This window comes from Polistes fuscatus, unplaced genomic scaffold, assembly GCF_010416935.1.
Source record: "Polistes fuscatus isolate 324 unplaced genomic scaffold, CU_Pfus_HIC Scaffold16, whole genome shotgun sequence".
In the NCBI taxonomy this organism is placed as follows: domain Eukaryota; kingdom Metazoa; phylum Arthropoda; class Insecta; order Hymenoptera; family Vespidae; genus Polistes; species Polistes fuscatus.
In genome coordinates, this window is record NW_025113064.1 from 50,644 (window position 1) to 73,707 (window position 23,064).

The following is a 23,064-nucleotide window of genomic DNA, read 5'->3' on the forward strand; positions in this document are numbered from 1 at the left end:
ATGAAAAAAGAAAAAGAAAGAGAAAAAGGAAAAGACGAAAAAGAAACAAAAGAAATAGAAAAAAAAAAGAAGGGAGGCGAAAGGAGAAAGCTCCAGAAGCTTTTTTATATCCCCACCGTCACCCCAAACCCCGTCCCTTTCCGCCACCACCACCCCTTACCTCTTCCCTCACTTCCCTAGTTCTTTTTTCTACTCTGGTTAATAGCACTGGAAAAAAGCTGCATTGGTACGAAAAAAGCTTTTTCGGTGACGTACACGTATACGCACACGTATACGAAAATATATATGGGTGTATATTATTATTATTATTATTATTATTATTATTATTATATCTTTCTATTATTTCCCCCTCTCTTCTTTTGCTTTTAATTCTGAAGCATATACTTAATAATTCCCGCGCTTGTTATCCAACACCTAAACATACAAACGACTGTGTTATGAAGTTAAGCATGAGTTTCGCGCATGAAAGAATATATATGATTTTATACTAAATAATAAGAAAAATTTAAAAAGAATATTTTCAGACTTGTATTCTCGTTTCTTAATTCAATAGTAATAATAATAATAATAATAATAAAATAAAACTGCAAGCCTTGATATCCCATAGCAAATAAAAAATTATATTTCTGCCTCCATTCTTGAAGAATAAACAATAAAAATAGAAGAAAAGAAAATATTATATCGATAATTCGATAATCGGTATCATAGTTTGTCGTAAAAATTCGTAGATCCGTGTTTACGATAAAACCTTTCTCCCACCCTCCTCCCCCCCTTTATTCTCTTTCCTTCTCTCTAACTTTATCTCTTTATTCTATTTCTTTTTAAATGCCAACAAACTCCGCGGACTTCCAATCTGTTTTAGTAATAACCGTAGCAAACGATCGGACGTGACGTCACTCGGCTCGTCCAGGCCTCCGGCTCGTTCTCGCAGTAATATTGTCGTCTTTCCATTACGGTCAAAGTAACCATTCGATCTACATTCTAGACGGACAAAAGATTTCCAACTTTGATACATCGCCGGAGCCATTATAAGCTAATGTCCAACTTTGTTTGTCCCCCCACTTCACTTCCCACCCTTTCCTTCCCTTCCATTCTCTTCCCCCCATCCCTTTATCACCGATCGTGGAAATTGATGCTCACCATATTGGACTCCTCCTTCTCCTGTTTCGTCCTTCCGATTTCAAACAACGATTTCCTGGCGCTTTCTAACTCTTGAAAAAATAAATACCACGATTTTGACTCGTTACGGCTTATTCTTTTATGGGATACGATCATTGTTATCTCTAATAGTGTATTGGGAATAACTATAATTATATTATAGGAATAGGGGATGAGGAAAAAGGATTTTTATTGGTATACATTATTTTTTCATTATTATTTGATTTCAGATTATTTTGTTCCTTTTTTCTTTTTATGGGGGAAAATAGAGATATCCTATTAAATTCTGTCGAGACAGCAGTAGCAGTAGCAGCAGCAGTAACACCAGTATCAGCTGTAGTAGCAAATCAGTAGCACCCAATGGCGGCGGTTGCATAGAATTTGTGCTTAGATCGTGGAAGCCGGGGAGAACACGCGTCAACAAACCCTAAACGAACTTCAGGATTTGATCGCTCGAATGCAAACTTGGAACCGAACTTGGAGGTAGTATGCACTCACGCTGGTAGAAGTTAACGACTCCGATAAGTTTGGCTTTTGATATAGAGAGTTCTGTGTAATCGCTATAGTTAGTACGATTAATGTGATTAGGTTGTTTAGATACTACCGCGATAACGATCGAAAGAGATTGAGAGAACAAGATGTATTTTGGGCGGTATTGGCAGTAGAGAAGATGTATGATTCAGTCAGACACGAATGCGTTCGGAAGTAGTTTATGGATCAGTTCAATTATACCTAGTATTGGTCAATCATTGGTCAGACAAAATTGTAAGTAGTTTAACTCGACTATTGGTCATACTATTAAGTAGTAAAATCAATATTTCGTTGGGAAATCATATTAATGAAAAAATTGTTGACTTTATTATAAATAAAATTAATTATTACATACAGGATGATATCAAATAAGTAGTAGAGACGACGTACGGCTCAGTCAGACACGAAAGCGTTCGGAAGTAGTTTATGGTCGTATTTGATTATATTTAGTTTTGGTCAATCATTGGTCAGACGAAATTCTAAGTAGTTTAACTCGACTATTGGTCAGACGAAATTCTACGTAATTCAACTCGACTATTGGTCATATGTTTAAATAGTAAAATCAATATCTCATTAGGAAATTATATTTGAGAAAAAATTGTCGACTTTACATTATGAATAAAATAATTTATTATATACAAAATGGATAAATAAATAAGTTGAGATTTGTAAATAATTAGTAGAAAGCTCTTGTGAATGGGACAGTATTAGCAGTAGAGAAGACATATAGTTCAGTCAGACACGAAAGCGTTCGGAAGTAGTTTATGGTCGTGTTCGATTATATTTAGTATTGGTCAATCATTGGTCAGACAAAATTGTAAGTAGTTTAACTCGACTATTGGTCATACTATTAAGTAGTAAAATCAATATTTCGTTGGGAAATCATATTAATGAAAAAATTGTTGACTTTATTATGAATAAAATTAATTATGACATACAGGATGATATCAAATAAGTTGATTATTGCAAATATTTATTAAAAATCTCTTATAGAGTATAATTAACATAAATGATTAAAAATTGTAATTGCGTGGATAAATGTTTGTGAATCAAACGAACTTTTAATAACAATAATAATAATAATAATTATTATTGTTACATGCATTTGTTTATCGACTTTATGTAATTAAATATTAAACGTAAAATGGAATGTTACATCAGTTTGTAGAAACAAAGTTAATTTTGAGATATTTTAATTTCGGAGTTATTTCGCAAACGGGATTATTGTATTCAGGTTTTGTCATGGGAGAAAATCTAGGACAATAAGATTCCAACATAAAGAGAAAGAGAGCTAGATTAGTATGATATATTTAGTTAACTAAATAACAGTACCAGGTCTCTTCCTCCTATTGAAAATTAAGAGATTACAATCAACATTGATTCACTACTACTATTTCTATTACTATTACTTCATTACTACTTTATTACTGCTCCAAATGATCCTGTCAAGTCTGGTAAGCCAGTACAAGCAGAGTTAAATTGTATGATATTTGCTTTAAGTAATTAACCGTTCATGCGGTAATGTCTCTTCCCTAAGTAACTACTTTCTTCCTTTCCCCTCTTTCCCCTCTCCCTCTTTTTGTTTCTCTATCTTGTCTACCCGGTGATCTATTAATTACGTACAAATATTATACCACGATATTACAGAGCTTATTTTGTATCTCAAGCTATCTGTAACAGAGATAAATTTTATCCTTCCCTTCAAATCCCCACCTTCCGGCTCCACCTTACAGTTTTGAAATAAGGAAACGTCTAATGTCAATTTTACGACCCACTAAAAATGTCAAACGTTATCTTTCTTAAACAATGATAAATCGTCTCGTAAGTATTACGTTAATTCTAAATTATCTTCTAGTCGTATTCGAACAATTTATAGTTCGAACGAATTTAGTTTGTAAATCAGGTCAAATCCTTGATCGATAGATCAGAAAATAAAGTTTGTTTGAATTTCTAATACCATCGATAGATTAGTTCTAACCTTACTAGGATTAGAATAACTAATTCGTAGATTTATATAATATGAAGACAATGGAAAGTACTTATGTTTGAATATTTGAAAGAGCTTTCAAAGCTTACAAGCTTAATTGATTTATTAAATCTTAATGTTAATAAGAGTATCAACGATTATTAACAACTTCGAAACCTGTTTTATGACAGTTAAATTTCATTCATATTGGTAATCTGATTGTACTTGTTTAAAGTTTAATCAATTTATTTGTAAAAGAAAAAAGTATCCGGGTATAGTTAACGATTCGTTACGAAGATACGAACGTTAAAATTTATAATATTAATTTATAAATAATATAATAGTATTACATTCAACCCTTATCATCACCTTATCGTCATATTTGTCACACATCAACCCTTAATATACAAACTTTGTTAGACATTTAATAAAAATTAAACAAATTTATGGAAACAATAATTGAAAAAATATTTAAATATGTAATTAAAGGGTGCAAAGGGTTAATAATGATAATAATACAAAGACTCACCTAAAGTAGTTAATACTGTTAGAGAGTAGAGGAATGCTTTAGCGAAGTTCCACTCGTATTCAGGTATTCGTCGTTCTGTGACACTATCACCATTAACACCTGTACTGCCAGTGTACGTGCCAGTATTCTGAGTAGCCATCATGTCCTCCGTGATCCTTTTCACCAGTTGATCCTGAAACCGTGAGATCTCTTGGGCAGCTAATCTCGTCCAATTTTCACGGTAAAGAATGTTCAAGCTTTCGGTTAATATCCAAATATTTTCAACCGTCTTCGCGCGTGCCTCGTTGTTAACCTTTAAAATACAAATCAAAATTGAACCTACGTTTATTATTATTATTATTATTATTATTTAACAAAGGAAACAAATCATTTGTTCAATGAGTTTCACTCAAATGAGTCTCGAAAGTTAACATTTATAAGGGTTGGTATTTGAAAATAATCAAACAAATTAAGTTATTGTTTTAGAAAATGAATTAATTTAAAAAATTAATGAAAATTACCTGTTTTAACCATGCCGTGGTGTTTCTTTTAGCAGGTTGACTAACAGCAATGGTTGCCAATGCTCGATGAATTCCAACATTATCAGTTCCCCCCTCTATCGCGAGAAATATGAAACTTCCTAACAACGTATACGCAACCATAAGTGCACAGATACCAAGGTTTATAGCGAAACCCTTTAGGAAGGATTGTTGGCTGGCCTTGTCTGGTATTCCACCAAAACAGAGACATCTTACTTGTCTAGATGGATGTAACGTTTTAGGATGTTCAGACGAACTTGTTGTTGTCGTAGTTGTCGTAGACGCTGTTGTTCTTTTAAGGGACGAGGTATTGCCATTATTGGCAGGCTTGAAACCCTCGTAAGCCCTATAATGTCTAACGTTGTCCTTCTCCATTCTCCCTCCTCTCAACCTTTTTTCTCAAAGGATCACCTTAATATTTTTCTTAACGACAGGAACAAACATTTGTCGCAACTTAACAATACCACCGTTTTCTTTTTATTTGATATTTCTCCCGTAGATAGCATTTGCTTTTTTTTACTATATTTCATTAAAATGAATAATCCTTTTTCCCTTTTTCTTTTTGTTTATTGCTTATTAGTGATACTATTATTAAATCAGATTAATTTTTATCTTTTTTTTTATAATCCCCTAAAAGGTTTTGTTTGAATTCCACAATTATCACGAGTATTATGATTTTCTATTTTGTTCTTTTTTTCTTTGTTTTATTTTGTTTTGTTTTGTTGTGTTATTTTTTTTTTACTCTTTTCGATTATTCCAAAGTAATCTCATTCTTGTCAAGGAATCGAATCCTCGTAGTTCAATCGGGTTTCCCTTTTCCGGCGCATCCATGTATACCCTTCTCCTCGAATTACCGATTTCGGATTAAGTTTAATCCGATTTGCTGAAGGTACTTTTCTATCTCTCAACGATGCTATTTGATTTAACGAAACCTTGACTACACTACCTTCGTACATATATATATATATATATATTTTATCTGTTATTTCAATTTATCATGATACAATCATGATAACTATGATTTTATTATATTTATATATACATTTTATACCCTTTTTTTTTTTGTATTTCTCGTATCGAAATGTAATTTGATTTCACGTTGAACGTTTTAAGATAAGACGTGTTCCAATAGTTAAAAATATTTCATTCCAGGCAAAACGGTGGTGTGCGTATCCCTTTTTTTTTTATCCCATTATTATCTTATCAGGTAACACCGAGATTCTTATTACGTTGCTCGACGAGATTCAATCGACTGAACTGAGATTGTCGTTTCAATTCATTCGACCGAAGGAACGTGAAAGGGATGATCTATCCTACTCGAAACGAGCCAAGATATTTTCTTCATCTATTTTTTTTCTTCTTGTCCCCCTTTTTCCTTTTCTTTTTTTTCTTATACCGTACTATCTATCACTTTTAATTTCCACTTGTTTCTTGCAAACCCGTCACCACGGTCAGATTCTGCAAACAGAAAAATATTCACCCTATGTATTTATCGTGTTTGAATTTTATTTTTCATTCACACACAGTTGGAAATAATTTACAAAAATCAATGGCAATGCGTTCGAATCAAATATTTTCTCATTCCTCTGTTTCTTTTTATTTTTTATTTTTTTTTTTCGGATTAAAAGAAATTTAGTCGAATTCTGCTCGAAGAAAATTATACAACTACGCATATTATTTCAAAATATTGTTTAGTTTGGATAAAAATTCATCATTATTCGAATTTCTGATTTTATTTTCAATCCTAGAATTGAATTTATTTTTGACGATGATTTAAAAATTCTATGTTAATAAGTTCGAATAATATATTTTTTCTTTCCCCCACTTCTCTCTTCGTCAGACTTAAAAAAAAACACTTTCAATCGGATTACGTAAAAAGAATATTATACAACCGTAAATATTATTCTTGATTCTTTGTTTATTCGACTCTCCAATTATTATCATGATTTGGAATTTGGTCTTCCTACAATTCAAATTTATTTTTCTCGATGAGAAGTTAAAGATTAAATGTTAATGCGTTCGAATAAAATATTTTTCTTTCCTCTCACCCCCCACCCTCACCTCTCTCTCTCTCTCTCTCTTTTGCTCTCTTACTTTAAGTTAAAAAAACGATTAGATTACGGAGAGTTTAAAAGTATAAGAAAAAAAAGAAAAAAAAATTATATGAACGTTCTTGCATAAGAAAACGAGTTGGAAAATTCGTCGGATTTTTTTTTCTTTTTTTAATTTTTTTTTTTATTAACGAAAGTAAAGTTATCTACGCTCGACTACTTGAAAATACAGTAACGCTTTTAAAATACGCAAATGGAAATGGAAGAGCTAAGAAGAGTGGAAGAACAAGAAGAAGAAGAAGAAGAAGAAGGGAACGGTGAAAGGGGTGGAAAAGTGGGTGGTAAAGGAGTGGGTGGTGAATCGATGGGGAAGAAGAACAACGGGACAAGAGGAAAAAGGAGAAAGCGTCTTTAATCAAAGAACGAGTTATCGTCAAGTTGTCAAGGGCTTGGAATGAATAAGAAATAACGCGTTCTCGTTCATCGCAGGTACTTACGAATGTAAATTTCCCATTCCATTTCTTTCTCTTTTGCCATACATTTATCTTCATCCACCTTTTACTTCTTTTTTTACTTGTTTCTATCTCTTTGACAGAAAGAACAAAAAAAAAAGAAATATACAGTAAAAATCTGTTGGAACAATTTGACGAAATTTTCAATTGATTTTATGACGAGGAAATATAAATGTTATCGTAAAATATAAATATATTTTTATAGAATTATTTATATCAAAATATAAATGTTAACGAAAACAATCCACGACTTGCTTCTGTCTCTTTGACAGAAAGAACAAAAAAAAAAAGAAATATACCGTAAAAATCTGTTGGAACAATTTGACGAAATTTTCAATTGATTTTACGACGAAGAAATATAAATGTTATCGTAAAATATAAATATATTTTTATCGAATTATTTATATAGAAATATAAATGTTAACGAAAACAATCCACGACTTGTTTCTGTCTCTTTGACAGAAAGAACAAAAAAAAAGAAATATACCGTAAAAATCTGTTCGTACAATTTGACGAAATTTTCAATTGATTTTACGACGAAGAAATATAAATTTATATCGTAAAATATAAATATATTTTTATCGAATTATTTATATAGAAATATAAATGTTAACGAGAAAACAATTCACGAAACAACAATCCAAAAAGTAACAGCTGTATAAAATATTTTATCGATGATACGCATAAAATAATAAAATAAAAACGAGAATAGAAACGTTGGGGTTCAAAAAGGGAAGTATGATAGAAATTTGATACGTAGGATAACTTCAAGGTTTCTTTTTATGTCTATCAATTGTAACGTAATTTATTATACTGTGAGTATCACAGCAGAGATAATGAGAAGTGGATGCGAAGAATGAAGATGGGAATATTATAGTACGAGGAAAATTCGTATCTCCCCCTTTTGCATTAACGTTTATGGTACTGGTGGGATGTAGAGGAAGTACGAAAAGGTCGGGCTACGCGTAAAGTGATATACTGAAATTCCGTCACGTCCCTTTTGCTAGCAACTACTACTTTCCTAAACCCCACCCCCATAGTGCTCGTTCGCTCGCATTATTGTGTACTTTCATTCGCAAGAATGTTGGAAATAAAGTTTGACTTTTGGAATAGTGTCCGAACAACTGACACCACCGTGTCACTACTCAATTTCATTTTTAAATATTCATATTATTCATTTGAATTATATAACGTGTTATGATTCTTATTGTTTCGAACATTTATTTATTTTTAAACGTTCGTTCTACAATTACCAATTCATTTTGATATAAAATCAATGTGTTCTATAAATAAACAGACGTTTCAATTATTTATTATAGTTTTTAATAAATTTGATAGAACAAATCGGACTGGATAAATGTTAATTTAGTTTATTATAAAATATATTTGCTGTATAAATAAAACACGTAGGATGTATGGAGGGGTGGGGGGAATTAAAGTTGAACGATAAGTATCATAAGGAATAGTGAAAAATGTTTGATAACGATCATCAAGTTTCGGCCCTTTTCGTTCACGTCATTTACACAAAATCCATGCTCGGGTGGACAACAAAGGACGAAATCTTTTGTGAAAGGCGTCGGATTCAAATCTCTCTTAACGTTTCTGACAAGACCCAAGCATTGAATCACTCCTAGTTTGAAAAAAGAAGTTGAAGATTCAAAGGGGTTACCATTCTCATCTTATCCATGAATTTATGTATGTGCAGGTAGTGGGGGGGGAGGCGGGAAGGGGAGAAAAAAAATCTTTCTGATGATATTTTTCTCTATTCGTATACGTCCTTGGTTTTTTTCACTTTGACGTTCATTTTGCTTATTCATTTTGCTTATTACAGTTTTCAAGATTTACATACACTGTATATTGGTATTACAGTAAATGATTCAAATAAAATGACGTTCATTTTGTTTATTCAGTTCCTAAAGATGTACATACACTGTATATTGGTATTACAGTAAATGATTCAAATAAAATGACGTTCATTTTGTTTATTCAGTTTTTAAGGATGTACATACACTGTAAATTGGTATTACAGTAAATGATTCAAATAAAATGACGTTCATTTTGTTTATTCAGTTTTTAAAGATTTACATACACTGTAATTGGTATTACAGTAAATGATTCAAATAAAATGACGTTCATTTTGTTTATTCAGTTTTTAAAGATGTACATACACTGTATATTGGTATTACAGTAAATGATTCAAATAAAATGACGTTCATTTTGTTTATTCAGTTTTTAAAGATTTACATGCACTGTATATTGGTATTACAGTAAATGATTCAAATAAAATGACGCTCATTTTGTTTATTCAGTTTTTAAAGATGTACATACACTGTATATTGGTATTACAGTAAATGATTCAAATAAAATGACGTTCATTTTGCTTATTCAGTTTTTAAAGATTTACATACACTGTAAATTGGTATTACAGTAAATGATTCAAATAAAATGACGTTCATTTTGTTTATTCAGCTTTTAAAGATGTACATACACTGTATATTGGTATTACAGTAAATGATTCAAATAAAATGATGTTCATTTTGTTTATTCAGTTTTTAAAGATTTACATACACTGTAAATTGGTATTACAGTAAATGATTAAAATAAAATGACGTTCATTTGTTTATTCAGTTTTTAAAGATGTACATACACTGTAAATTGGTATTACAGTAAATGATTCAAATAAAATGACGTTCATTTTGTTTATTCAGTTTTTAAAGATGTACATACACTGTAAATTGGTATTACACTAAATGATTCAAATAAAATGACGTTCATTTTGTTTATTCAGTTTTTAAAGATGTACATACACTGTAAATTGGTATTACACTAAATGATTCAAATAAAATGACGTTCATTTTGTTTATTCAGTTTTTAAAGATGTACATACACTGTATATTGGTATTACAGTAAATGATTCGAATAAAATGTTATCATTCAAATTTCGTCCCAAATTATTCGTATCATTATTTTATCGCAAATTGGAAACGTCGATCATTGTTATTTCGTTTTAGAACATTTTTGTCCTCATACGTTTTTTGTTTATTTGCTTCGTTTATTCGTTCGAACAAATCGACGAATGATTATCGATTATGGTCTAGGATGCAAAGAATTCAGGTGATTCCCACTGAACACAGGAGAGAAAAAAAAAGAAAGAAAAGGAAAGAAAAATAAGAAAGAAAGAAAGGAAAGGATAGGACAAGAAAGAAAGAAAGAAAGAAAGGAAGGAAGAAAGAGAGGAAAGCTAAGGTAAAAGAGGAAAAGCTTGTAAAAGTTCTTTCGAACGATTTCCCAAAGGACCTTCCTCGATAATTCAACGTCCTTGTCGTGTCCCTAGTACCAAAGGAATTCAAGTGTCTTGCTTAAGGCATAGAAAGTATTATAGGAAACATCAGTCTCTTACATCTTTCTTTCTCTTTCTTTCTTTCTTTCTTTCTTGCTATTCTCTTGTTTCTTATTTGAAAAGAAAAAAAGAAGACAAATTAAAAACAAAACAAAACACAAAAAACGTTTAACGAGTACACGCAAACCACCGACGTTTAATTATTTGTTTTTTTTTCTGTAAAACAGATAATATCAATTAAACAGGAATACATCGGAATGTAAAACGTTCGAATATACAATGAACAAAATCTACGAACGTGACAGCAGAAAAGAAATCACTGTCTAACGTTACAGAACAAAATCGTTTATCTTATTCTTTTTAATTCGTACGTTGATGAGAGAAAACACACTAACGGTATTCTAAAAAAAGAAATAAAAAAACGTCTAGTTGTCTTCTAGAAGATTTACAACCTCACTTGGTTACAGGACACCCTCTGTATAGGGGAAAAAAAAACACCAAATAAAAAAGAAAAAAAAAAGAAAAGAGATAAAGAGATTTCGTTTGACCTAGTTTCTAGTGATTCAACAATGCTGTTGCTGCTTTTTATGTGTATATATATATATATATACATTTTTTAATTTTTTGTTCCTTCCTTTAGGACAAAGGAGAAAAGAAAAAATTCGTTCATGTTGATTTCACTAGGATCACGCTAAATACACACACACATACATACATACACACACTTACGCTTACGTATACATTTTTTTGTCCCCCCATGTAAATATGTATATGAGTATATGTAACGTTTTGATAATGTGTATGTGTGTGTACGTGTGTGTAAATATTTGTGTTGTATTTGTATATTATTTTACTTTTTCTTTTTTCTTTATGGGGATATAACATAGGAACAAGTTGCACGCAGACATAGGAAGAGAAATGGGTTTAGATTGGGTACTAACTCGTCGTTAATTTATCGCCTAGCGTGATCGATAACTATTCTAGATCGGTATTCTCTAGATCGTTATTCTCTAGATCGTTCGACGCGTATTCGGGCTTTTCCTGAAAAGAAACACTTCGAATGGCTAGGACAAACTACCCCTGGTAGTATTCTCCTCGATCATAAATCGAATCTAGGTATGTGTATGTGTTTGAATTAGTGTATGTACATATATCTAGTGTACTACTACTACTACTTTCATATATATATACAAATACCCATGTGTAATGTGGGGTTGTGTTTCCAAGTTGCACACTGTAAACGTTCTAAACGTATTATCCAATATCTTTCTAATCTTTATCTACGATTTCATTCATTTATTCTTGTTTTATTTTTTTTTAAATTCGATTACGTATAAATATTTCTACTGAATTAATTGATTCATTTTCAAAATGTTCTCTCTTCGAATTTGTTCTATTGTTTTAAAGAATATTTATATTAAAATGCATTTTACGAAATTGTTCTAATGTTTATACATTATAATATAAATGTGTTAGAGAAAATATTTTCTAAATTTATAGAACTTTTTGGATGTTCATATAACAAAAAAAATCTTACGGATTTGTCGATGAGATTGTAGACAAATTTTTCAACGATAATTTTATAAAATTTTCAATTATTTTTTTGCAACTAAAATATTTCACGTTACACGATATTCCAAGTTTTAAAATAATCTTATTAGTTGTAGTAATCAATGAATAATTTAACAATATTTTCTTTTCTTTTTTTATCTTGCACGTGTTTGCATTTTTCAGAACATTGTAAAAGAGAGAGAAAGAAAGAAAATCCAAAATATTATTAAAACATCTTAAAATTGTAGAACTAAATCAAGATTTTCTTAAAAAATAATTAATTAGATATACCTAAAGTTGATTAATAAACAAATGTGTACTAATAGGCTCGTATTAGTCCTTTTTCTGATTTTTTTTTCTCATACGTGTACGCATTTTTCAGAACATTTTAAAAGAGAGGAAATAATTGAAATAGAAAAATCGGAAATATCATGAAAATTTGCGTTTCACGCAGAACTCGGTAAACGCGTATTTCATCTCGGGAATCTTCTTTCCTGAAGATTGCTGCCCAGCCAAGCTAGGAAAGAATCTTACCCGGTAAAGTTACGAACGAGAAGGAAGGTTCGTACATTAGCATTTATAACCAATTCTCAGCAAGAATCGGGAGATAACCGGTAAACCGGAAAAGTCGGTTACATCGACGACGAGGATGACGATAAGAAAGAAAAAGGAAAGAAGGAAAAGAGGAGAAGGGAAAAGGGACGGGGAAAGGGGGAATAAGGGGAAATAGGAAGAAGCTTTATGATAGGAGGAGTATGAAAAAGAGTAAGAAAGAATCGAGGAAGGGGTTTGGTGGTTTGAAAGTGTGGTAGGTGGGGGAGGGAGGGGGGCGGGGGAACAGAAGAGATGACTGCAAAATCGCTAAGAAAAAGAAAAAGAAAACGAAAACGAAAGAAAGAAAGAAAGAAGTAAATGCTAGGATAGAGGAAGATAAGGGGTGGTAAAAGTAAGGGGAGGGGGTAGTTCACCTAGCTGAAATGCAATTTTTCCGTTGGTAGCTTTTACCCCACTACTTCTACCATGCCACCACCACCATCACCACCATCACCATCACAACTACCACCAATATTATCACCAGTACCACGAAATGTGGTGGATGGTGGGTAAAGGGAGAAGAAAACCACCTGTGCTCGTCTCAGCGACTTTTAAATTCGTAGCATTGTCGGGTCTATTTGCTGAAAAATGTTTATTCAATTCCCGTTTACCGCCACTGCAAGATATTTACTCGCCCGTTTTTGCACCCCGAGCATTCCTTACTCTACTATCCCGCTTCCCCCTTCTTCCCCCCCCTTTTCTTCACCCTTCCAACCCGCTTCTTTCTTTTCTTTTCTACGTTCATCCTTATCCACCACAATCTTTTTCTTTCTATATACTTTTCTTCTTTCTTTTTCCTCGGTACACTTCTTCCAAGCCATTCCGTACGACCAATGGGAATTGAATGGTTACCCCTTCCCACTTTTCAATGTATGCACGCTAAGGGTAGTAAAGTATTCCCAGTTGCGTGTATCAACCTTCCTTAAGGATTACAAATAATTTGACCTATTCGAGAATGACTATAAGAGAAATGGGATACACGATGGTGGGTTGGAAAAGGGGGTCGTGGGTTTGATGATAAGAAACAAATGGATCACGTAACGATGCATTCAAATTGGAAAAGGAAAATCAAAGCGAGCAGTAAAATTGCGTTTATGGTTGCGTCAGGGTTTCTAGGGTAGCGGGTAGATACTCTCTGCGAACCCGGCAGGGATAGGTCTACTTCAGGGATGCGACCCTGCCCTTACGCGAGCCATGATTCTTATCCCACTTCCTATAACCGGGTGGAATCATGTCCCTATCTAACCCATACCCTATACCCCATACCTCATACCTTATATTCTATCCCCTACCTTATACTTCATACTTCATACTTCATACCCAATCTTCATACTTCATACCCCATACTTCATACTTTATATTATAAATGATGCACAGTGTTTTTATACTGTTCAGTTGAAATAGGTGACACAGTAAATTGAAAACACTAGATTGATGTTATATATTTAATAATAATTTTATAAACATGTACTATTATTTATTAATCATTTCAGATTATAAAAATATTTACAAATCTTTTATTACTTATTATAGAAACAATGTGATTACTTTTCGATATTTTCAAATTAGTTTGATTCTTAGAAAATGATTAGAGAAATTGTACTAAATAATAATAATAATAATAATAATAATAATAATATATTAATAAATGTAGATTAATATATGTTCGTATTTTTATAATACATATAATTTTTTTTAATAAACGTTAGCAACATATGCACGCATAATACGCGAAATGGAAATGAATATAAGCGCGTAACTCGCGTATCGATAAAAATATATGTATATCTATATGTATATATCAGCAGATCAAAATTAATATTTCTTCGGAGTACGTTGCACTCGGTTTGGTACGAGCTTTCCATGATATGGAAGAGTAGAAAGAGTAGGGAGGTAAATGCAGTAAAAGGTAGAGGATGAAAGGTGAAGGGGAAGGGGTGGGTAAGGGGGAGGACGGTTCGAGCAATATCGAAATGCGATATTTGCGCTAAAATTTACCGTTAGCAGTATCGCGTTATCATCTAGGCGATTGCGCGCACGCGTTCAACGGGAATTAAATTCAAAGAGTTATCGTTCATATTGTTTTACATTTTTTTGTTTCTTCCCATCCTTTTTTTCTTCTTTTTAACGTCATTTTATTTCTTTTTTTTTTATCGATATATTTTATTTTTATCTATTAAAAAATGTCACCAAAAATATTTATTCCCCTAGCATAGTTTGGATAGATATATTCGTAACGTATAGTAATATAAACTGTGTGACTTGTTCCTAGTTATAATAAATATTACTAGGATATATAGTAATATAAAATGGGGTTGAAAAAGAACGAGTTGTGAAAACATAGAAATGGATGAAGGGTAGGTGTATTTGATCACGAGTCAACGTTTTGTTACGTTTATGTTACACTCCGTGCAGTACGTGTTTTTGAAATGATCGTATAATATCAAGAAAAGAAATGAAAAGAAAAAAAGAAAAAGAAAAAGAATAAAAGAAATGAAATGTGAGCGTGTCGACACGTTTACGATACGAAGTATGTATGTGAAATCGAAAGTGTTAGAAGGGAAAGGAAAAATAATATGAAGGGAAAGGTAAGAGGAGATGATAGAGATAAGAAGAAGAAAAAAAAGTAGATAGATAAATAGATAGATAGATAGATAGATAGAAAAGGATGCTGGGGAATAGGAAAAAAAAGGGGAGCGAGTATAAAACGAAAAAGCATTGGATACAGCTGTGAAACTAATATTTACCAGTAGGTAGGTCGGTAGGTAAGGAAATGTTATCGAATATTGCAACGTTGGTAGAAAAAAGGGTGGAGTGGGAAGAAGAGAGAGAGAGAGAGAGGGGGAGAGTGTTTGAAAACTGGTCAGCCAAATCGATATAAATATTTGGACCCTTTTTTCAAAACTTCTTCCATCCATAACGAAATTGTAATCCTGTAAAAAGTATTGTATATCCGATATTATCTATCGGAGCTTGGCTTAACAAAATAAAAATAGAAATAAATGGTAAAAGAGAGATAGATAGATAGATAGATAGATAGATTGATTGATTGATTGATAGCTAAAATTTATTTTTTTTTTCTTTTTCTTGGTCAAATAATTTTTATCATTAACCCCTTGTCCTATCCACTAATTCCTGATTACTCGGACAGTAATAATAATAATAATAATAATAATAATTAATAATAATGATAATTACACGTAACTAAATTAAAAAAATATCGAGAATACCTGAACCAGGAGTCTGATTCGTTGTTTTAGGACAAAGGGGTTAAAAACTGTCTCGGTATTTTCTGTATATTAATGTCTGTATATTTTCTGTATATTTTATGTATTATAAGGATATGTAAAGGATATATATATATATATATTTTATATTTTGTCCTTTACGATTTTCGCGAGTAAGAATTTTTTTTCCACCCCCCCCCTCCCGTCTCACTCCTCATCATTCTTCGAAACTCTTTCTGTTCTTTTTTTTCTTTTTTTATGATATAAGCTGCTGACCAAGAACTGAAAGGATTCTGCAGAATGGCGTCTCGTTTAAGCTCGGAGCGTGTTTCCAACTAGGCGGGAAGAGTTAGCGACACGATTTTATGTTACTTGAAACGTAACATGGCTCGAACACACGTACCTCAGCACAGCTAGAAGCTACTACGTACGAGAAAATGGAATTAAACGTTGGAAAATATGATATATATATATATATATATATGTATGTATAGGATGAAGTGCTTCCTAGATGAAAGTTACATATATTCAGTGAAAGAGAAAGAGAGAGGTGGAATAACGTAACCACGAGAAACATCAAATATGAATCTTAAAATATCACAAACGTTGCTTGTATAAATAAAATAAATAAATCTCTCAAATTACGAGCTTGTTCATAAAAACAAATCAAATAATAACATCTTAATCAATCAAATTTGATGGAATCAAATACAAATCTACACCCCCTTTATATCAATTCTATGTAATAATGATACGATTGGAATAAATATCAAGTAACAAATGATTATCCTAAGAACACTTAGCGTTATGGTTACGTTAGGATGACATTTTTGTATAATAACAAAAACAAAACAACCAATCAATTATCCCAATGAAATAATATTTTATTGCAAGAAACATCTCATCTCCTAATTACAAATTTGACAATAATATAATATTAATCGGATAAAATAAAATATGAATGAATTTTCGAAAGAAATATAAACCCCTACATCGAATTAAACACACATATATACACACACACACACGCAATGTGTATCCATTCAAATTTCGTTTATCATAATAACAACTACCAAATAATATCGAATTACATTTTCCTAATCAAAATTCTCAATAACATAAACGCACAACAGACACAGACACACCTCTCTAACAATTAATATCAATCGATTAGAACGAACAATATCCAATATAAAACGTGATACTAACTAATAAATGTAAACCTTAATCCAAACATCATAATATTAGAATATTCCATGTTGTATTAATTGGAAATTAGAACGAATAATCCCATATTCCATTCCATTCCATTTCATTCCTACCATTTCTCTTCTAACCCAAAAGTGGTTAAACGAACTTCCCACACATTCGTTCCTTCATATTGAAACCCCTTTGCCGGCGGCTATCGTCGTCCAATTCCTCCTATCCCACACATTGACAGCACAATAGTTGTTTACCTGCACTAGTCAGACGTTAATTTCTGTTGTAAACATAATACTAGTTACTATACTACAGATTGGCTAACGCGACGTTACATTACGTTCAATGTCTACCATCTACCAAAAGCTCTCTTATCCACCCAACCCCATAACCACCCCATTCCATAACCACCACCCCAAAATCCTCCTCTTCTCCTCCTCCTCCACCTCCTCCTCTTCAATACACTTCTCTACTGTTCACGTTTCTGTCTATATTTCTCTTATCGTATCGTAATTGCTTTGGTTGCAAGCAACCAACGTGAAAACTCGACGAGCCAGATTCAGTTCATTAGAGCTTGCCTATGCTCAATTATCGACCCGATATGACAATAATTTGCTTTCCTTCTCTACTCGACTGCTCTCTCTCTCTCTCATTCACTTTTTTTCTTTCTCTTTCTTTCCCTGTTCTCTGTTTTATGGTATATGTATACACACATACATAGGAACTTATTCTTCTGTTGTATTAACAATTCTACGATGGTTTGGATATAATGCTAATTAACTGAACTATCTCGATTCCATGAATCGTCAATCGATAACCACCCTCACCCTCAACCTTTCTCCTTCTCTTCCTCTCTCTCTATCGTCGTCTGTTTCTTAGCATGTCTGCTGTTTTCTTCTGAAAGTATTCTCGTGTAGTAGTTCATTTGCAAGTTACTACCGCGTGTGTTACTCCCCTATTATTCGAAATACAACACTGAAATTAACTGGTATATGTATATGTACAGATTGATGATATACACACACACATATACGTGTTGGTATGCGTTTAGTATGTGTGCGTATGCAAGCAAATGTGTACGGAGTTCCTTCATTAGCGCCAAGTAAGCCAAATTACATGCTCAGGATCAAACACACAGGTCTACGACTATTGCAGTTTCTCCTTCTATCTGATTCTCTGTCTATTTGTTTGTCTGTCTACCTGTTTGTCTGTCTGACTGTCTTTGTATTCAACTGTATATACATACTCACATACACGCGTTTTCTCTTTCTGTGTTTCTCGAGCTGACAGACATCCTCAGATGAATTATTCAAGTTTGCTAATTCGGATAGAAAAGATCTAACCCTTAATTGATTTGTATTCCCAGTGAGAACCCAATTTCGATTTAAATGGGTTTGTAGAAAAAAATCAAAAAGAATGAGATTATCCAGGCTCTCACTCACACCGGTTAAGGTATTTCAAATGTTCACTGTTTCTAAATACTTTAAATCCTATTTTTTGTTGCATTTGCTTTTTGTTTGTTCTTTTTTTTGTTTTTATTGAATTTAGTAGTATTACGTGTTTCGTAAATTTGGTTAACGTGCTTTCGTACCTGTCCAACGTGATTGATACGTTCGTAATATTTCCTGAGCATGTGGTATACGCGTTTTTTTTTTTTTTTGGACAAAAATTATTTTTAAATATATATAATATATGTACAGTCAGTTACAAAAATATTTTCGGACATCAGTATAAGTTTAATATAATTATGTTATCATATATTTGAAATATTTCGTGCACGTTTTAATAGTGATTGACAGATATCAAGTTTGAAAAAGGAGATCCAGTCATACTTTGTAAAGTTTTAAAAGATTTTACTCGTGAACTTCACTCTTTTTTTTCTCCCCACTTTTTCTTTTTTTCTTTTTTTTTTTTTCCAACTCCCATTTCGGTTGTACGCTCTCACCACATATTGTGCTTTTTCACTATCGAAAATGGTAGAAAATTTCGAAATACCTCGGAACTTTATCGGCAACTATTTCACGTCAGCTCGAACGCGAAAATGCACCTTTCCCCGTATGCGAAACACTTTGACAGTTCTTTCTCTCTCTCTCTCTCTCTCACACACACTTGCTTGGTTTCTCTTCATCGTGCTCATTTTTTTTTTTCTATTAATTTTTTTCTTTTTTTTTTAACTCTAACAGCCTGGCAAAACTTTATTTTTGCCCCCTTCGCTTTCGCGTTATTATAAAAAGCAGCGCTTTAGGGGTAAAGAGGTAAAGGATGAAATAAAAATGTAAAGTAAAATAAAACAAGAAAAAAAACGAGAAAGAGAGAGATGAGAGAGAGAAAAACTGCAGGATAACCGTTCCAGGGATAAAACGTATAAAATATCTATACGTAATAACACAAAGGATAAAAGGTAGAGGATAATCATGTTAACGGTCCGTTAATGAGTGGTTTACTTGCGTCAGAGATGGTAGCTAGGTTTAAAGGATATTTAACTTTTTTTTTCTTTTTTTTCATTCTTCTTTTCTTTTTTTTTGTTGCCCTCTCCACTCAAAGTATTAAAGATAATGGCCTGTTTTTTTTTTGGTTGTTTTGGTTTTGTTCAAATGAGTTCTCGGATTAATCAAACTATACGTGATTATCATCGAGTGGTCTTAACTTTTTCTTCTCGTTTATTTTTTTATTTTTTTTATTCTACGTAAAAATCAAACCGTGTAGTTTTTTTTTTTTTCATTGGTAGTATATCTAAATTATATTTATTTTTTATTTTTGTAAAAATAATATTCGTTTAAATTGTTTCTATAAAATTAAATTGATTTACGAACATATTTCTTTTAGAAATACTTTGGAAGATTAATTTCATCTGCTTACTTTTCTTTTTTTTTTTGTATATTTCTATTAAAAGCGCCATTGTTGAAAGTTCAAAAGGCAAAAAGAAGTTGAACGATAATCGATTAGGCATGAGGCCACTATAATCTAACTCATAAATCTTTATATTTTGAAAGGTATCTTGAGAAAGGAAAAAGAAAGATGAAAGAAATGCACGATAAACAAAATTACGTGTATCATTTTGACAAACGGTTGCATAAAAAAATTAAAATATTTATCGAGAGATAAAATGGATTCTTATTAAAAAGAAGATTTATTTCTTTTGATAGAAAAACGTGATTTGATCGTTTATATCAAACACCCCTATTGATCTGTCCTCATTCAAAAATAAATTCAAATAGTAAAATAAAATAAAATAAAATGTATTTCTCTTAATTAATACTGACGTTTTAATTGTGTCAAATGATACGGTTTATATTACGTCGTAGAATACAGTCACAAAACACGATCAATTTAATTTACCTGACTGATATCTTTTTTTTTCCGTTAAAAAAAAAAAAAAAAAAAAAATTAAAAAAAATAAAATAAAATGTAATACCAAAAATATCGTCAAACTGTAACGGTATAAAATAGTACAGTTTTATAACATCATAGAATATATAGTCACAAAACGTGATCGTTTAATTTATCCACCTGTATCTGATATCTCTTCATTAAAAAAAAAAAAAAGAAGAAAAAAAAAGTAAAAAAAGAGAAAAAGAAAAAACATAAAACTAAAAAAATGTAATACTAGAAACATTGTCAAGTGGTAAAGTCGTAAAATTTTATTATGTCATTGAATATAGTTACGTAATACCATAGTAAATAGAATTCCGTGGTGTCGGATAATGCTTCCTAAGTATGAAGTTACAACCGTTGTAACTTTATACAGGTATACTACGCGTGTTTCATTACTTGCCTATACATTCGTATAGAAAGCTTCAAAAATACACATTCACACGCACCTACATTCGCAAACATTCACGTACATTCCCATTTATTAACACTCACATATATTCATATATATATAATACTTAAATTGACTCACATTAACTCACGTGTTCTCACTTGTACTGTATATTATACATAATGCATACGTGAGCGAATGAATATATGCTCACTATTCTTGCTGAGAAATATAAATATTATTTTCCCATACGTGGCTTTGCTACGTTAGCGTGTAACAACACACATACGCACACGCACACACACATATACATATAACCAATACACGGTACCATGCAAATTGTCACGCCACGAAATGACAAATTAACGGCGTTCTCCTGATTCATACGGACACTGATTAATTGCCATTTACTTGCAAATTTCGTGCCCACGCACATTTACACGATCCATCTCTCCCTCTCTCTCTCTCTCTCTCTCTCTCTCTCTAATGTTCTATCTATCTAACGCTAATTCTCTTTAACCGAATTATTCTATTTCGATTTAAATCGATCTCACTAAAAAAGGTCTCTAGATTATTAAAGTATAGTTTTATGGCAAACATGCCATCAAATTTAATAATAATAAACAAACGTGAATATGAAATATTAATTAAAGATTTATTATACATACTTGTAATATAGTTAATATGCATAATCGATTATTGTATTATGCAAAAACGTACAATTTTATATAACAGCTATATCGTTTATTATTAACTAATAATTCAATTTAATTAGTATACAAATTTTGGATCATATTGATGTATGTTAAATTTCGCGCCATAATCAATGGATCAACGTCTAGGGTAGATGGCGCTTTTTATCTAGGGATATTATGTAGTGATTAATAAACCGGTGATGGTGGGATTTTCTGGTGATGCACGTAAAGAGAGGTTATCCTTTGAGATACGACAACGTGTTACATACATTAGAATCGTTTGTAAAAAACTTTTTTAAATAACCATCGTGTTTTATATAGGATCCACAAAAATTATTTTACATTAAGACCCGCGTATTTTCATTAACCTAAAATAGCAACAATTCGACACACGTACACATATTCTAACCTAAACCACTTGTTTTCCTTTTTATCTTACAAGGATATTCTACACCATGAAACATGTTAGAGAAAACTAGAAGGAAGATCCTTTTCGTGCCAACGTTAGGGTAATTCTATTAGACGGTTCGACGATCCAGGAGGTTTAACACGAACCCTGTAACGTCGACAAGAAACTTTAAGGAAAGTTACAGTTACACTGTGTAAAAAACTTTAGTGTTCATGCGAACGACTCGAAAAGTCTACCCTTTATCTTCATCGTTATCATCCTTTCCTATCGTCTAATGAAAATTCATATTACGAATTGATGGTGTGAGTTATGGTAGACGGGGGGAATGAGCTGGAATGAAAAGGAGGAGGAGAAGGAGGAGGAAAAGGATGGAGGGGGTGATAGATTTAATTAATTAATTAAAATATGTGTTGATTATACTGATTAACTTTGTACAAATCAAAATATTCATCTGACTTGAGAAAATCATCAATCATTCAATTAGATATTATTATTATTATTATTATTATTATTATTATTATTATTATTATTATCATTGAATTTCGGAGGAGATAGGAGTAATACGGTTGAGATTATTTTTCAAACACACATTTGCGATTCGTTTATACGACCAATTATCGAAGAAGAATATTCGAAACGTTTTAGTAATTATCGTTCGTGATAATTGGAAACTTTGACCATCCCTCTCCCCCCTCTCCCTCACCACCTCCTCCTTCACCACGCTGCTCATCGTCGAAATAGTTTGAACCAGAAATTTACGAGATTATCGATACAGTTAAATTATATTTCGTATTCTCGCTTGCCAGATGTAAGCGCGTCTATTGATTTTGAATTGTAATTTATGTTCGCGTTATTCATAGAGAAAAAAAAAATAAAAAAAAATAAAACAAATGATTCATTCGTTAATTCGATACAACGTAAAACCGTATGAAAACTATTTAAAAGTATAAAGAGATTATTCGATAAAATAAAACAAAAGTGGTGAGATATAAAGAGAAAGAAAGAAAGAAAAAAAAAAAC

At 31.8% G+C, this 23,064-nt stretch overlaps 1 protein-coding gene and 1 long non-coding RNA gene across 2 annotated transcripts in view; both read right to left on the reverse strand.

Moving 5' to 3' along the window:
* Nucleotides 1–4,184: 4,184 nt before the first annotated feature.
* LOC122514846 lies at nt 4,185–5,245 on the reverse strand (the record flags this gene model as incomplete). Its single annotated transcript, XM_043631918.1, has 2 exons — nt 4,685–5,245; nt 4,185–4,476 (listed from the first exon to the last, which is right to left on the reverse strand). Coding segments are annotated over exons 1-2 (685 nt in total), but the record flags the coding sequence as incomplete, so codon positions are not given.
* Nucleotides 5,246–5,405: 160 nt separating this feature from the next.
* LOC122514863 overlaps nt 5,406–23,064 on the reverse strand; it is a 70,136-nt gene continuing 52,477 nt past the window's right edge. Inside the window, exon 3 of the long non-coding RNA XR_006303140.1 lies at nt 5,406–6,160. This is a non-coding gene — a long non-coding RNA (uncharacterized LOC122514863). The remainder of the gene's footprint in view (nt 6,161–23,064) is intronic.